Genomic DNA, 17,458 nt, shown 5'->3' on the forward strand with positions numbered 1-17,458 from the left:
GGTACCACTGTAATCCCAACAGAGGAAAAACAATACATGCACTCTGGTTGCATTTTCCCTTTAATAAGTCCACATGTCAAATGTTCAAAGAGCTCTTGAACACCTTTAAGTTTAAAGAGCAGTTGTTGTGTGGGAAAATTCTTTCCATGCGTGGGTCAATATGCTATTATGACTTAGGCCCCAAATATCTGAAAGGCTGCCTTGTTCCCCACAGACTCTCTCAAGTGTCTCTTGCTAATTCTGCTGCCCTGGGAAACACAGGAGTAGTGGCCTGAAAGAGAGAGTTTTCTCTGTGGTAACTCCCCAAAATGTGGAACTCCCTCTACATAGAAGTGCATCAAGTACCCTCATTATATGAGTCGCATCATTTGCTGAAGACACGCCTGTTTACCCTGGTCTTTGCAAGCTAAGATTTATGTGGTTTTTGTAAGGCCACTTCTATGGTGCATATTGATGCATGTGCTTTGCTTTGTTTTCAATTGTTTTATTGGATTTTAATTTTGCACATTCACATGGATGTATCCCCACCCCAGGAATTTATGGTGGATAAGAAATCTCATAAATAAAGAAACCTTTGTGCACAAATTCAGCTCCAGCTCAGTTTTCTCTAGAGCTGGTTGCACTACACCGGCAGGAATGCTGTATCCAGGAAGAGTCACATGCATATTGAACGGGCCAGTTCTGCCACCCTGACCAGGGTGTTCTTCTTACTATTCCTTGGTCAGTAAGATGTTAACGTCTCAAGTCAGACCAAACTGCCCCCATGAACATTGGGTCCCAGACATTGCTGCTCAAGTAAATGGATATAGTCTATACTCATGAATCTGAGCAGTTGACATCAGGTTGTTGTTTAGCTACATGGGTGGGGGCAATCCCGCTTATATTTTCAATTACATGATTGCTGTAAGTTTAAAGTGACAACCATTGAAAGTTCTTAAAGTGCATTGCTTTTTGGTAATGCAATCTTGAAAAGGAAAACCTTATGAACCTTCTGAGGCTACAGGGAACCAGACAGAGGGCCTTCTCGGTAGTGGCGCCCGCCCTGTGGAACGCCCTCCCATCAGATGTCAAAGAGATAAATAATTACCTGACATTCAGAAGACATCTTAAGGCAGCCCTGTTCAGGGAAGTTTTTAATATGTAACGCTGTACTGTTTTTAACACTGATTGGGAGCCGCCCAGAGTGGCTGGGGAAACTCAGCCAGATGGGCGGGATATAAATAATATATTATTATTATTATTATTATTATTATTATTAGACCCATCCAATGCCCAAACCACTTTGCCCCTCTTTCAGAGATGTGTGACGTATTACACCATCTTGGTTCCATTCCAACATGGCCCTACACCCTAGATTTGGGATTTATTCTTTTTATTATTATTACTATTGACATCACCGTGGCTGAAACACAGCAGGAAAACCCTGAACCAGTACAAATTCCAGGGTCTTTCCTCACTTACCATTTATGGTGGTATAATTGCTGTTTGTTCCAACATTTTTAAGCCTGATTAACTGCACCTTTGGTCACATGTTGCTGTTATTAGAGAGGGAGTGTGGGGTTTTCCTTGTCATACTAAGGGCAGGTTGTGCCCGAATAGATAAAATTATGATTAGCATTCCAAAATTCTAATCTTGTTGGAGTATAGGAGATTAGAAGAGAAACTATTGGTCTATCTGGTCTACGATGAGCCTGGTTGCTGTCACAGGCAATACTTTGGCTCAGCACCATCATCCCCATTTGCCATAGCTCTCCTCTGAACTGAGCTTGCAAACTGACAGCTGGGACCAGTCAGAGGGAAGTGGCATAGAAGAGAAGTCTCACCAACCATGTCCACCAACCCTCACCCCCTCCACACAGAAACCCAGGCAAGCTGGAAACCCAGCAACTATACCACTATAAACACTAAGTGTGGAAAGGACTCTCCTTGCTTGGAGGTTTCTATGCAGAAGTTGGGTGGCCATCTGTCATGGATGCATTAGTTGAAATCCCTGCATTGCAGGAGATTGGAGTAGATGAACCTCTAAGTAGATAAGATTCTATCCTAATCAGATACAATAAAACAGCCCTCATGAGTGGTTGAGCAAACAACACAAGCCATTGAAGTTAGCAACCAACTTTTCTTTTCTTTTTTACTAGGATTGTCTATACCAGCTATACAAAGTCTGTAGACAATGATCTGTACAGTGCTTCTTTAATAAGGTAGCCCGCAGTCTACCCAAAGTCTGCCAAATAAACCTCTGAACGTAGACTGTGCGTTTCCCCCCCAAGTGTCAAGAGTCCTCTTTCTCTTCTCTGTGGGACAACTGATGCCCCCCCATAAAAGACGTCCTTGGAAGAAAGTAGAACTGGTATTACATATCAATTAAGTATAAAGTATGGTTAATGTAAGCAAAGCCAGCATGCTATTGTTGCACGAGGAGGAAAGGAAAAGAAAAGGACTCCAGAACACAGGAAAATGGAATGGTGGAATTTCCTTGAATGTCCGGTTGAAATAATAGGAACGATAATAAAAAAGAAGTAGCAACATTCCAGTTCTTTTGTCAGAAGTCATCTTGCTTTATGTTCTTTTCCAGTTGTCTTCTTGATCTCCAAAACGTCTGTGCATTTTTTTTAAAAAAAGAGGTTACAAAGCAGTTGCAGCAAAGTGTGGCTTCTGCTCCTTTTTTTTAAAGAGTCAGGCTTTATTTCAAAATATCTCATATATTTATATACTTTTAATGATACAAAGAAAAATTGTAGATCCACACTTGTAGGTCTGTTTTTCATATTCCAACATCAGGAAGCTTGCTTCTCAGTAACTGCTTTTTTATTTCCTTATTTCCTTTCACCCTCTTTTCCATTCACTGTTGTCAAATCTGGTGTGCTGCTTTTCTAGGGCATTTGACTCCACACAAGTAAACCACTGTAGTTTCCTCTGGTACAGAGTTAAAGTGCAAATAAATTTTAAAAAAAATCCCATTTGGCTTGTAAAAGCTGGAGATGGTTTAAAGATTTCTGTCCTCTTCTCTGTCAGGGGTTCCCTTCACTGGCTGCTGTCGGAAGATGTTTTGTTAGGTTCTAGGATGAATCTGTAACAACAAAATGCACAAGAAAGAATTATACTCAATTCCTTGAAAAGCATCTCAATCCTCCAATTGGTTGGCAGAAGTTCCTCCTCCTCTATTGCAGCATAGCGAGGAGGAGGCTAGGGAAGAGTATGGATTGGAAAGGAAGCAAGAATTGCTGCCCTGAGATATAATAACCATTTGAAAGCATTAGTACTGGTGCCCCCAATTCTTATTCACATGCAATATCATAACAAGAATATCTTAAGCAACGTACTTTCCCCACCTGATGGAAATTTCTTGGAACCATTCAAGAATGGTGCTATGTACACTTAGCAGATGCCACAACCATCTGTGTCCCATGGTCTATAACAGGAGTAGTCGATGTTGTGCCCTTCATCTTGTGTTCTATGGTAAGTCATAGCAGCCCCTGCCAGCATGGCCAAGGATCAGGAAATTATGTGGGTTGTTGTTCAAGCAACATTGGGAAGTCCCCACGTTGGCTGTCTCTGGTCCATAAAGACCATTATAAAAACATTTCAAATAATCAAGTATTTGTCATTTCTTAAGGCAAAGCACATGAAGAGCACCTCCTTTTTGTTCTATCCAGCTTTGGTGCACTGAACACAGAGAAGAGACAGCCGGGGATATTGTTGCAGTTTCAAGGAGGAGGCATCTGTGGGTGAACCACCTGCTCTTCTCATAGATCTCCCTATCTCTTTCTCCACCCACAGAATCCTCCCTGAGACCGTAGGATTGCACCCTTAACTACTGAAAAACCGTGCCCAGATTTAAGATGGTAGAATCAAGCATGATGGCATGAAAGGCAGTTCTGTGCATGTCTACTCCAAAGTAAACTTCACTGAGTTCAGAAGGTTTAACTCCCAAGGAAGTGTGATCAGGATTGCAGTGATGGCAGAACTCATGAAAAGGAACTCTGAAGAATCTAGAGGTGAAAACAGACAGATATTCTAAGCCTGGTGGGAGTGATAAACAAGCTGGAATGTGTGCAGAGGATGGCAACCAAGATGATCAAGGGTCTGGAAACCAAGGCTTAAGAGCAGTGTTTGAAGGAGCTGGGTATGGTTAGCCTGGAAAAGAAGAGACTGAGAAGAGATATGATAGCCACCTTCAAATATCTGAAGGGCTGTCACATGGGAGATGCAACAAACATGTTTTCTCCTACTCTGGAGGGCAGGACTCAAACCAATGGTGTCAAGTGACAAGAAAGGAGATTCTGACCAGGAAGAACTTTCGAACCATAAGAGCTGTTTGACAGTGAAACGGTCTCCCTCGTGAGGTTGTAGACTCTCCTTCCTCAGAGGGTTTAAGTAGAGGTTGGATAGTCATCTGTCATGGATGCTTTTGTTGAAATTCCTGCATTGCAGGGGGTTGGATTAGATGACCCCTAGGGAGGCCTTCCAACTCTACAATTCTATGATGTGTACATATATTAACAGCCCACAAATAGCCCAGAATTAGATGTGAGCTGATATCTTGCATTAAAATGGCTGGATTACTATTCCCGTAATTTTTTACTATTGGCCATATTGGCTGTGGTTGATGGGAGTTGTTGTCCAACTGGAGTGCCACAAGTCCCCCATCACTGGCCTATTCCATTATTATTTCATTTAAGAGGATTCCTAAGGTGTTCAGATAAAATCAGATAAGCAGAATATGGCGATCATCCCATTGTGGAATGCACTGAATGTGTGAATTCAAGCCACTACCACCACACTTCAGAATGTCCGCTTAGGAGTCTCTGTTTCCTAAGATACTCTGGGCATAGAATCACCACCTTGGCTCTGGTCCAAGAGTCCCCCGCTCCTGACAGATGGCATGTGGTGCAGGTGAACAGGGTAGAACAGGCTCAGAGAGTTTGTTGAGCGGGCGGATGGAGAAAGCACACATGAATGGGAGGCAAAGAAAGAGGTCTTTCATTTTGGCTCCCTCCTTCTAAGCATTAAAGCCTGAACTTTGACACTGGACTCTTGTAGTACATCTTGTTCCCATGAAAGACTTGAACTTGGTGAAGCATTGCTTTTTTTTTTATTATCGATTCGGCTTTTGATGGTAAGTGTGAGCTCCAAATAGCTCTTCTTTTGTCTGGAGAAATAAAATAGGTCAACAAGCAACTCAAGAGTTGGTGTTCTGGATGGGACCTTTAAGTGTGAGGCCCCGGTTATTTTTCCATTTCCTTTGGATGCTTGCCATTTTGCATAATGAGGGTGAGGCCTAGTTGTGGGGTGGAGGAGGGGCAACCTTCCCTGGCCACAGAATGTGCAGCGGTACAAATGGGTATCGAATATCACCCACCATGGTAACGGTTACTTAAAGTGCATTTTTATTTGAGCTTATTCAGAAGCGAGGCCTACTATTTTCAGTAGGCATAATCTCAAGGAAGTGTGCATAGGATTGCACTCTTTATGTTTTTATTTTCAGTATGATGTAATTAAGTGTGCTTTCCCAGTGTCAGGAGAAAAGCAGGATATGAAATTCTTGTTTAGGGGCTTGGTTGGGGTACAGAGTAGTATCATTGCTGCCTATAATGGAGCCCAGTAAAACCCACTGAATATTGCAGTGGGGTGAAGAGAAAACCAGAAGAAATCAGTTTCCTAACAGCAGCAACCAGTATATCCTCTCCTAGTGTAGCTTTGAGTAGTGAGAATATCAGCAACATCTGTCTCGCTAAAGGTCCACATTCAGTGGCGATGCTGCATGCTCCGACACTGGGGGCGGAGAGCAGGCGGGGGAGTGGCTGGTGCGTGTCCCGGGGGCGTGGTGTGCATCCTGGGGGCATGGTGCATAGCCTGTGGGGGTGTGCTGGTTACCGTGGGGCGAGGTCCAGGACCTGGGTCGAGGGTCTGTAGTCTGTCCTCCATGGGCGAGGCGGGGCCCAAAGCGAGGAGCCGGGCAAGGACGGGAACTCTGGAGGAACAGGTCTGGGTGCTGGCCAAAACAGCTCTTCAACGACGTTGCTCCCACAACCTGGGACCGGGCTGACGGGCCTTTATCTTCTCTGAGGCCAGGGGCGGTCCTGGCCCCCAGGTGACCCGCCTCTTCTGGCCTTAAGGCGAGCACTCCTCCTGGGAGAAACCAGTTCCCTCCGCCTCTCTGCCCTGAGCCTCTGCAGCTCAGGAGAGGCTGGCAGGTTACTGGACCCAGGGGGAGACTTGCCTTCCCCTGACAGGGCTGGGAGAGGCGCACCTGTAGGCAATGTGTCCTCAATCCCCTCCGGAGCCAGAGTGGATCCACCTGGTGCCTGCTCCTGAGGATCCGGCACAGGTGCAGGTGCCTCAGAGTCAAGGCCCTGCCCCAGCTCAGCTGGCCCTGGAGGTGGGGACTCCTGTGCAGGCTGGGATTCCTCCGGTTCAGCCTCTGAATTGGATTCCCAGGCCATCACAGGGGGCGTGGCACCAGGCATGGTGGGGGGTGCACATGGCACATGTCCGGGGGTGTGTGGCAGCAATGTTACCCCCCTCCTCGATGGTGCTGGGGTGGTACGCTTCCTCCACCAGTGTCCACATTTATTCTTAAATCACAACTCCTTTATTGGCCCGTGGTGGGGTGTGTCCAGGAAACGTCAGCTATGACACTGCCATTTGGTGCTCCAGAAGAAGTCCTCTCCCAAATGAAGACAAAGGAAACCATTGGGTAGCTGTTTCTTAGGCGTAAAGACAGAATAGGAAGCTGTGCAGATGGATATGGACTTGCTTTTGATTAGACAATGTCAGCCATCTGCCTGTGGCGCCCCACCCCCCATGTTTCTGGGAGCAATTCCACGTCAAGATGTTGAGTCGTTCCTAAGTTTTTAGTAAATAAATAAAGATGCAAGTGATCCTAATGCAGATGACATGCACAACCTGGCTTTTTGATGCTTTCCCTTCTAATGAAATAAAGCCAAATTTCAAACCTCTGTTGTGTGCTGTGGTGACTCTTGCCCACCCACCCACCACATATTTTAAAAGTTGCAAAAAGTAAATAATCTGCAGACCAAACTCTTTGCCTTCTTTCTGTGCAGACATCTATGATGATTTACAGGATAGTTGCTAAGCTTGCCCCGTCAATTTACCTTCTCCAGTTGTAATATTTTCCACAATGTTTTCAAGGAACAAAGCAAAATGTTCCTGGGATTTACACTAGAAGGTGCCCCAGCTAGCTAATTAAAATAGTTCCTGTAGGGAAATGATAGGGGGAAATACAGGATGGAATGGGGGGGGGGGAGAATTTATTTCATATTTGAACATTCAGGTCCACGGGCATCTAATTGATATGAAATATAATAATCCATACAGAATAGGTGGAGCCGTATATCTGAATATGAATGAAGTTTTTAAGTGCCTAACAACAATTACTGGACGCTGAATATTAACTCACAGCTGGTATGTCAGATACTGTGAGAAGCAGAGAAGATGCAAAACAGAACCTTACATGTGTATTTCCGAGTGCAAAACACAACGCATCACAGTAAGGAAATACTCAGAGAGTGGATGAGAGGAACAGACTGCCTTACGGCTGTGTTTTCGCCCAAAGATACAGAGGATGGAGATCCTTACTTGCAGGAGAATGCTTGCCTGGTTGCTGCTACCTGTATAGACACCTGCCTTGCACAGGTAATTTATTTTATGGGGAAATGGCTGCACCCAGCAGACACACAAGGCTCCTTGCAACAGGTCTGCTCTAATACCAGGAAGCAGCAGACATCAGGAAAAGAGAAGGTCCATAGCTCAGTGGTAGAACATGGCCTCTCCATGAAGGGTTGGGAGACACTCCTGGCTGAAATCCTGAAGAGCAGCTGCCAGTCAGTGTAGAGAATATGGAGCTAGATGGACCAGTTTAAGGCAGCTTCCCATGTTTCTAACTTCAATAGCTGTATTTATTTGTGAACAGCAGATCAACAACTCAGCACAGCAGATAGGACTTGCTGCACATGCAAGACTAAGGCTTGGCCATTAGGCTATCAACAAGTTCAGGCCTAAGTGAATTTAAGGTTAGAAATGAGAGAAACTCGAGAGAAGTTGAAAGTGTCAGATTCATCCATCTCTAGCTACATATATTCGTAACTTTATCTCCCCCAAAGTGGTACGCTTGAGGCTACTTTGGATCATGCCCAAATCATGGGCTTAGGCTGAATCCATGGCATTTGGCTCCACAAATCATTACCAATCCTATCCCTGACTGTGCAAAGGGCATCTGGGGGAACACACAACAGGCAATGTTTACATTTAATGGTGTATTTGTGTGTATTTGTGAATACATGGTAGGAACTCCGATTTCCAACCTAATATTACCGAGGCCGGTTGAAAACATTTCACCGTCTGAAATGGCAATGGTTTAACCAGCAGCTTTTTCATCCAACGATAAGAAATACAGTAAGTGTAATCTTTAACAGTCACAACTGGTCCTGCTGACAGGTTGCTATTTTATTCCTTGGGGGGCAAATTACTTTGAAGAAAGTGACATGGTGATTCAGTGCAACTCAGCTGCCTGGTAGAGTTCAGCTGAGGACTCACCTCTGACTCACCCAGTCAGTAGGTAAGGAAGGACATGCATTACTGAGCAAGGAAACAGCTTCTTAGCTTTTGCCAGAGATTCGAGGATGGAAAAACTCAGGAGGTGGCGGGGGGGGGGGGAATGAAGAAGGTGAAAAGGGGAAAGAGGAAAAAAACTTACTCTGGTGGTCTTGACTTTATTGCCGGTTGCACACATCCATCCTGAGTTGTCAGGTAACGTCTTGCATTCCTCGCCCTCTAGGCATGGCTCCATCTCACACCACCATTTCCCAATGACTATTGATGCTAAGAGACACAAAACAAGCAAAATATTTGTGAACTGGTTTTTTGTTTGTTTTGTTTCAATTCACTTGGCTCAATCTGAATGCAAAAGCTTCCTCCGGATCTCAACAGACTTTTTAAAAAAAATAAAATTACATTAATCCACCTGGTGTCATACAGTCAAATCTCAGAACTCGGACATAATCTGTTCCAGAAAACTGTTCGACTTCCGAAATGTTCAAGTTCCGAGGCGCGGCTTTCGATTGGTTGCAAGAGCTTCTTGTACTTCTGCATTGGACGTTTGAGTTCCAAGGGACGTTCGAAAACCAGGAACACTTACTTCCAGGTTTTCGGCGTTCGGGAACTGAAATGTTTGGCAACAGAGCTGTTCGAGTTCCGAGGTTTGACTGTATTTGATATGATAGGCCCATCCAATTCTCATGAGGCGGCTATCTACTCCCAGTATAATAAAACTGGGGCAGTGATCTACCAGAGTTGTTGAGCTTTTTTTAGGGGGACTGCCCAGAGTTTTTCAGATTTTTTTGGGAAGCATGACCCAAAGTTTAGTGTTTTTTGGGGGTTGGGGGCCATTTCAAATGATTCCACGATTGACCTGAAACACCCCTGTGATTGAGGGGTGGACATGCCTGTTATATAGCAGGGATGAGAATCCTTATTTCAACCCTACGTCTGCACCCCTTTGTGGGAGACCTTCCAATGGCTACCTGTATTATTATTATTATTATTATTATTATTATTATTATTATTATTATACTGCCCTATACCCGGGGGTCTCAGGGTGGTTCACTGAATAAAATCAAGATATAACCCACCACAAAATACACAAAAAAATAAAAACAACAACCCAATAGCTATACTAGAAGCTAGTGAGAGGCTTCTCTGCACATGGGGCATACACTCTTGATGCTCCATCAAGACAAACAAAAGGCATAATTATCATAGTTCATGTTCACATTCCTGCAAGGCAAAAACACTTGAGGAGGGTGTGCATCACGATGTGTAACAGGTGTGACCTCGGGAGGGAGCATGCCCAGGCAGAGCCCCAAATGCCCAACAGAGAAGTCTGCATTCATCTCCTGGGACTGAGAGCGACAGAAGAAGCATAGAGCAGAAAGGCACCAAGATGTAGCTCAACTGAAAAGGCAGAGCTGTCACTGTTCCATCCCTGACTAACAAATTGAGAAGTGCCACAAAAACAGGGAGCGGATGCACTGCTCCCATCGACAGGTGTTGACCTTGCACATCTTGCCTGCAGGGAGCAGGTTCACTAACTGAAATGTGGTGGTGTGTATGTGCTCTGATCCAAAGTCCCATTTCTACTGTTATGTGCCACCTCAGTCTCCAAGTGGTGAGAGTCTCCAGGGGTTCCAAGCGCTTCCCAATGGCTCAGTTCCCTTGGAATGATGGAAGGAAGAGCCATTAGCACCCCAACAGACCCCCAGAAGAGAGCGAGACAGGTTTCAGCATCCAACTTTTCTCTGGCACAATCTCCCTGCTGGCACAATCTCCCTGCTGCCCCAGATAGGTTTCAAGAATACATATTATTGTTGTTTTATGAATTTATTGCAGTGCTGTTTTGCCTCAGGCAGCAAAATGTCTTGGACTGGCCTTGGCCACTTCCCATGCTGAGTCACTTTGCCACCATTGTAATCTGGACCAGTCACTGCTCCCAGGTGAAAATTCAGTCCATTTCCCTTTTTTAAAAAGGGCTGCAATATTTTTTGTTCCACCAACCCCCACCACATTTGACATTTGATTTCCAGGAATGTTATATTATTGTTTATCTAGTTTTAATTATGTTGTTAAAAGGTAAAGGTACCCCTGCCCGTACGGGCCAGTCTTGACAGACTCTAGGGTTGTGCGCCCATCTCACTCAAGAGGCCGGGGGCCAGCGCTGTCTGAAGACACTTCCGGGTCACGTGGCCAGCGTGACAAGCTGCATCTGGCGAGCCAGCGCAGCACACGGAAACGCCGTTTACCTTCCCGCTAGAAAGCGGTCCCTATTTATCTACTTGCACCCGGGGGTGCTTTCGAACTGCTAGGTTGGCAGGCGCTGGGACCGAGCAACGGGAGCGCACCCCGCCGCGGGGATTCGAACCGCCGACCTTTCGATCGGCAAGCCCTAGGCGCTGAGGCTTTTACCCACAGCGCCACCCGCGTCCCTAATTATGTTGTTAGATGCGTTTAAATGAATACTGCAAGCTAGCTCAGGACTTGGAAGTGTAAGATTAAATAAATAAACAAATTACACCCCCCAAAGTGGCTTGCATGGGTGATGGTTTGGTGCCTTGTACCAATGTTCATTTCACTCCCATGCATTGAAGCCCATCTGTAAGAAAAACATAGAGTTACCCATTTGTAATGAGGGTGCATTCTGCCTCCAGGGCCATACAATATTGTATTGCCACCCATATTCTAAATCACTTGGAACTGAAATTCTCTGATGTTGACTCCACAAGGGAGACCACTCCCCTCTGAATACCATTCCAATTTTACTGCTTAATTTTGTCTCCAGTTTTCCATTGTGGTACATTAAAAAATGGACGACTGCCAAGAAAGTTTGCCTGCAGTAACTCTGCATTCTCTTGATTGTGACCAAACTAATTCCCTTTTCTTATGAATGCTCCTTTCCGTCTCTGGTCCAACTTGCTCTGCTAGAGATATAAATATATACTTTCACAGGCTTCACAAGGTAAGCAGGACACAAAATTGGAGGAAGGGCCTTTTGTGTATCCAAAATGAGGTCAGGGAGTTCTTCCTAAGAAATTCAAGTTTGTTTCTGCAGCAAAGATTCCAATGCCTACTGAAACAGCACCAATGGACATTGTTCATGGATGGTAGACCTAACCACATAGGACCCAGGAAGAGTGGACCTCATCAATTCCAGTCCAGCATTCAGTCTATTTCTGGGCAGCTAACAACCAAACAAGGCAATCATTGGGAAAGCTAGTGGTAGAGCACATGCTTTGAATGCAGAAGGTCCTAGGTTCAAGCCCTGGCATTTCAAAAGGAAAGACCCCTGCCAGAAACATTGGAGAGCTGCTGTCAGTCAGTGCAGACAACACTGGGCTAGATGGGTCAATGGGCTTAATATTTATTATTTTTAAAACAAATTATAAACCACTTCACAGCATGAAGCCATCGAAGTGGCATGCAGAATTAAAATAGAATAAAACACAAGTTCTAAAAACGATAAAATCATTTCAACGAACTCTTTAAAAGGATAGAACCATCTCTCCAAATTCTACCCCCACCACATACAACCATTTCTGCAGATGTGCAATTAAGATTCACCTTCTTAAGTGAAAATGTCTTTAATATAAGGAAAATTCCTACATATGAATATTATCACTTACTGTTCTGCATAGCTGTCAACTTACAGATTTGAAAATAAGGGACCAGCAGCCTCGAAAATAAGGAATCAGCAGCCAAAATAAGGGATTTTAGTCAACCAGCTCCTTTCCTTTTCCCCATAACAGTCAATCAAAGGAGCCTTCAAAACAAATCCAAAAGCAAAAACAAATCCCACGATATCTCTGCCCGCCATTGTACTCAACCATCTCCTTTCCTTTCCCCGCACCATGTGCTCCCGCTCCAGACAGACCTTTTCCCCGGCAAGGGTGAGTGGGCATTCGATGACGTATCCATCCGATTCCGAGCACAGGTATGTTCAACTTCTGAGCCCCTCCAAGCCAAAGGCAGAAAGCCCAGCCAGCAGCCAAATAAAGCCTCAGGCAGTGGTTCCCACAGCACAGCAACCCGGCAAAGGGGATGCAGCAAGGAAAACCACCGTCACCTCTCCGCTGGGAAGTGCTGAGCAAAGGCGAGTCCCCAGGCAACACGGCTGATTTGATCAGCACAAGGCATGCAAGCTCCACCCCCCAGTCATTCTTAGACTCCTTATTGGGTGAGCAACGCAGGCAAGCAACACAGTTGGAGCCTGCCTCCTCCCTGGCCGGCAGGGAGGAAGGGAGAGGAGCTGCTTCCTTTGAAACCCAGGAAATTTAAGGGACATCATCAATAAGGGATAGCAGCGGGAAATGGCGCTGGGATAAGGGAGTTTCCCACCAAGTAAGGGATGGTTGACAGCTATGACTGTTCTGGCTACAGTGGGCCACTGTTGTATATGGTGAACAGTCATCAATACACCTGTCTGGCTACCTTTTACTATGGGTGAAATCATCTGCTAAGTTTCTCCATGACTCCGTTCTTTCGTTTAGTATTTGTTGTGAGATTCGCTTTAATTCTCCTTCAAGAACCATCCCATAATGGTCTTCATCATTCCTTCGTCAAACACAGTATGTGAGAAGAAATTATCACAGCCAAGACAGCAGTGCTTATTTAATCAACAGAAGAAGTCAGTCCTAATGCAGAACTCAGAGGCTTGAACTGCCTTGCCAGGCCAAAATGCTATTAATGGCGGTGGCGGGGGAACTAGGAAGTTATCTTTGCATTCTTCCTCAGGTAGCAAGAAGTCAGTGCTACTAGACTTAGCTTTGTTTGGATGAGGGAGCACCGGAGGCTTAAGGTGTCTTTGCAATATTTGCTTTATTGACGTGGAAGCCGCCTTTGGTCCATCTACCTCAGTGTTGACTACGATGATGGGCAGTAGCTATCCAGGGGTTCAGGCAGCTGTCTTTCCCAGCCCTACCTGGAGATGCTGGGGATTGAACCTGGGATCTTTTGCATGCAAAGCAGCAGATGTTTTACCATTCAGCCACAGCTATTCTCTTCTAATACACACGTAGAGCAGAACTGAAAGGAAGCAGGAATTCATAGAAGGGAGAAAAACTAACAAATTTGCACAGAGACCTGGTAGCCAGTTGGTAGAGAATGAGACTCTTAATCTCAGGGTTGTGGCTTTGAAAGATTTCTGTATTGCAGGGGGTTGGGCTAGATCAGCGGTTCTCAACCTGTGGGTCCCCAGGTGTTGTTGGACTACAACTCCCATCATCCCTGAGCTCTGGCCTTGCTAGCTAGGGGTGATGGGAGTTGTAGTTCAACAACATGTGGGGACTCACAGGTTGAGAAAGGCTGGGCTAGATGATCCTTGTGGTTCCTTCCAACTCTACAATTCTATAATATTATGATTCTATGACATTCAGAACAGAAAAGCAGGAGATCTACTATGGAGGGCTAGACCTCAGAAAGATCCTTGGGGAATATCTCATGACTTCAGATGCAGGGAAGACAACTCTCTACAGTGCTTTCTTCATATTTATGGTAGCTGTCCCTGGATGTAACCAAATCCTGTTATTGCTGACCTTGATTGAAAGAGCAAATAAATGCTCAATCACCTCATCAAACGCCCATCTGGCAAGTAACCTTTTAGCATAAACATTCACTTGTGGTAGACAAAGGATGCCTTTGCAAATGCAAGCACACCGCCACAGAGGATGTCTTTAATGGAAAGCTCAGCAATGCCACAGATTACTTCGACAAATGAGCCCGGGCTGGTAAATGTCAATGGTAGCAGCAGGGATAAAACCAAAATAAGCCTTTAGGATACAGTACAGTCTGGGTCTGTCTCTGTTTCAGCAACCAAATCCTAAGCCTCAGGACTCTCTCAATGGGGTGCAAGGGGGTGACACATGGGTGCCATGTTTGTGGCCAGTGGTGGCTGGTGCCACTGGGGCTGGCAGGGCAGAAGGCAGGGAGGTCAGCAGTAGGTGGAGGCAGAGCCAACAAAGTCTCGTTTTGTCCCCCTGCTGAGGTCTACAATGCTGAGACTGAGGAGCAGGAAGCTGACAAGAAGTGCCTGGGCTGGTTGTAAGTAGGAACGTTGGCAGCTGGGCATCAGCTGAGGTAAAAGGTAAAAAAAGTAAAGGACCCCTGGACTGTTAAGTCCAGTCAAAGGCAACTATGGGGTGCAGCGCTCATCTCACTTTCAGGTCGAGGGAGATGACATTTGTCCACAGACAGCTTTCTAGGTCATGTGGCCAGCATGACTAAACAACTCCTGGCACAATGGGACACCGTGACAAGTGCCAGAGTGCATGGAAACCCTGTTTATCTTCTCACCACAGTGGTACCTATTTATCTACTCACCCTGGTGTGCTTTTGAACTGCTAGTTTGGCACAAGCTGGGACAGAGCAACGGGAGATCACCCCACCGCATGGATTCAAATCGCTGACCTTCTGATCAGCAAACCCAAGAGGCTCAGTGGTTTAGACCACAGCGCCACTCACATCCCCTATAGCTGAGGACAGAGTGAGGTTGGTAGGGCATCCTAATGGACCAGCCACCTCTGCAGATGCAATGGCTCTGGACACATTCACATTCCCTTCAAAGCACAGTGATGCTGCTTTGAACAGTTATGGCTTCCCCTCAAGAAATCTGGGCGGTGCCCTTTGTGAAGAAGACTGAGAGTTGTTCTGAGGCCCCTATTTTCCTCACAGAGAGACAGTTCTGAGAGTTCCTTGGAGGTGGATGCTGGGAGTGGTGAGGTGAGGTGTTGGAGGCCAGAGCTGTGGGTGCTGTTTCCTATGTCCTCTAAGCAGGATTGCAGCCCTCAGGTGTGGTGGAAGATGCTGTCCCATCAGCAGCGTTGAAGAAGGCTCAGTTGGCAGCCCAACCAGCTTCTGAACATAGAATGAGTGGGGTCACCATCTTGTCCTTTGCCTCAGGCAGCAAAAAGTATTGGGTTGGCTCTGTGAACTGTCATGGCTTTCCTCCAAGGAACCTTGGGAGTTGGAGTTTTTTAATGCTTCCCGGACTCGTTAAGAAATCAAACTACAATTCCCAGCATGGCTTGCTTTTCTAGTGTGTTAAACTGCATAAGCCTTTCTAAATCGTTTTCTGAATTCCCAGTCATAAAGAGGCCTGAGGGATATTGTTCTCTTGACTTGCAGATTGTCTGCTGTCTCATGCCATGTAACGAGATGCAAAAATATTTGAATCTGACCCATTTTGATTTCTTTCTGCAGCTATTAAGAAGCTGTAACAAATGCTAGCAGAGAGTTGCATGGCAAAAACCCGCGCGGCGTTCTCAGCAGTAATGGAAAAACAGTTGTACCATTTAGCGCGAGGCATTTCATTTTAATCTAGTTCCCTCTAGAGAAGATTGAAATAAATAAAATTTAAATAGGGAACACATTTTAGATGCTGACAGTGAAAAGGACTTTGTCAGCCTAATGAAAAGCTATCAATTTTCTCCTCTTCATTCAATAAATTGCGAGTCATATTCTAAATGGATTAGATTAAAGGAAAATCCAAACTCCCCGTGAGACATTCTCACAAATGATGGGAGACTTTATACAGGGAGCAAAGTCTTTTGCAAAGCAGGTTCAGATCTATACAAAACTGATATGAAGTAGTAGAGGAATGTCTGTAACCCAGGGCTCACCTATTCCTTAAAAATACAAGGTTTGAGAGAATTGAATGAGACATTCTGCTTCTCTCTCTTTTTTTATTACAAATGCCATGGGGGGCAGTGTGTGAATTGCCATCTTGGGAACGTGGAAATTTTAGAAGGAAGGAGCAAAGACTAGAATGAAAATACAGCAGCCCAAGTGTTTTGCATTTCACAAATGGACATGAGGATTCATTTGCTTTGGGAGCTATAAAGCAGGCGCTTGGTAACATAAAATAATACAAAGTAGAAAACAAAGGGTTCAGGGGTTGAGAAAAAGCTGCTTTATAGAACCAGGAGATCTTAACCAACAGGGGAGTCGGCCAGCTTCTCTCATTTAATTGAACCCAATTCCACCCGAGAAGCATCAATTCAGGGCTAGCGCAGCACAGCGCTTCACAAAATGGGATAACAGGGCACTGAGGACAATGGCAAGAGAACGACTACTCACCCATGCTACCTAATATATACCCATATATCCTATAGCAGGAGTCAGCAAACCTTTTCAGCAGGGGGCTGGTCCACTGTCCCTCAGACCTTGTGGGGGGCCGGACTATATTTTGAAAAATAAAATAATGAACGAATTTCTATGCCCCACAAATAACCCAGAGATGCATTTTTAATAAAAGCAAACATTCTACTCATGTAAAAACACCAGGCAGGCCTCACAAATAACCCAGAGATGCATTTTAAATAAAAGGACACATTCTACTCATGTAAAAACATGCAGGCTGGATTTAGAAGGCGATCCGGCCGGATCCGGCCTCCGGGCCTTAGTTTGCCTACCCATGTCCTATAGGATCTGTGGCATTCCTTGCTCCACAGCCATGCCTGCAAATCGGCGAGAAAATCATTGCAGCCCAGTAGCTGGTGTGATTTGAACCCTCTAATTGCCCTCCCAGCAGAAACAATGTGAGGTCACTCTTGTGGGGTGAGGAAGCCTGGGAAATAGTGGAAGACTTCTCCCAACTTCTTGTCCACTGGCAAAAGCCCAGTAGGGCATACAGCTGGGGTGGGAATTGTCATCCCAGGGAACCAACTGCAGCCTTCCAAGGCTTTCTGCAGGTCACCTCCACTCACTGGCCCTGCTTCTCATCCTCCCTGAGTGTTTTTGCCAGGCTGGAATGCACCCTTGTACTCTGACAATACCTTTTGCTTTAGCGGATGGAGGCTGGAGAGGAACAGGTGAGCACACGTAGAAACTAGCCTACTGTACAATGGTAGATTTGCATTTGTAGCTCCATCCACTTTTGCCTCTGCCCCGC

At 45.4% G+C, this 17,458-nt stretch overlaps 1 protein-coding gene across 2 annotated transcripts in view; it reads right to left on the bottom strand.

Moving 5' to 3' along the window:
* Positions 1–2,099: 2,099 nt before the first annotated feature.
* TAFA1 (TAFA chemokine like family member 1) overlaps positions 2,100–17,458 on the bottom strand; it is a 346,494-nt gene continuing 331,135 nt past the window's right edge. For both annotated transcript variants that reach the window (XM_028719444.2, XM_028719443.2), the window contains exons 4-5: positions 8,720–8,844; positions 2,100–3,070 (exon numbers count right to left, since the gene is read on the bottom strand). In XM_028719444.2, the coding sequence (XP_028575277.1) occupies positions 3,053–3,070; positions 8,720–8,844 (143 nt within the window). In that variant the 3' untranslated portion in view covers positions 2,100–3,052. The remainder of the gene's footprint in view (positions 3,071–8,719; positions 8,845–17,458) is intronic.

This window comes from Podarcis muralis, chromosome 2, assembly GCF_964188315.1.
Source record: "Podarcis muralis chromosome 2, rPodMur119.hap1.1, whole genome shotgun sequence".
NCBI lineage: Eukaryota > Metazoa > Chordata > Lepidosauria > Squamata > Lacertidae > Podarcis > Podarcis muralis.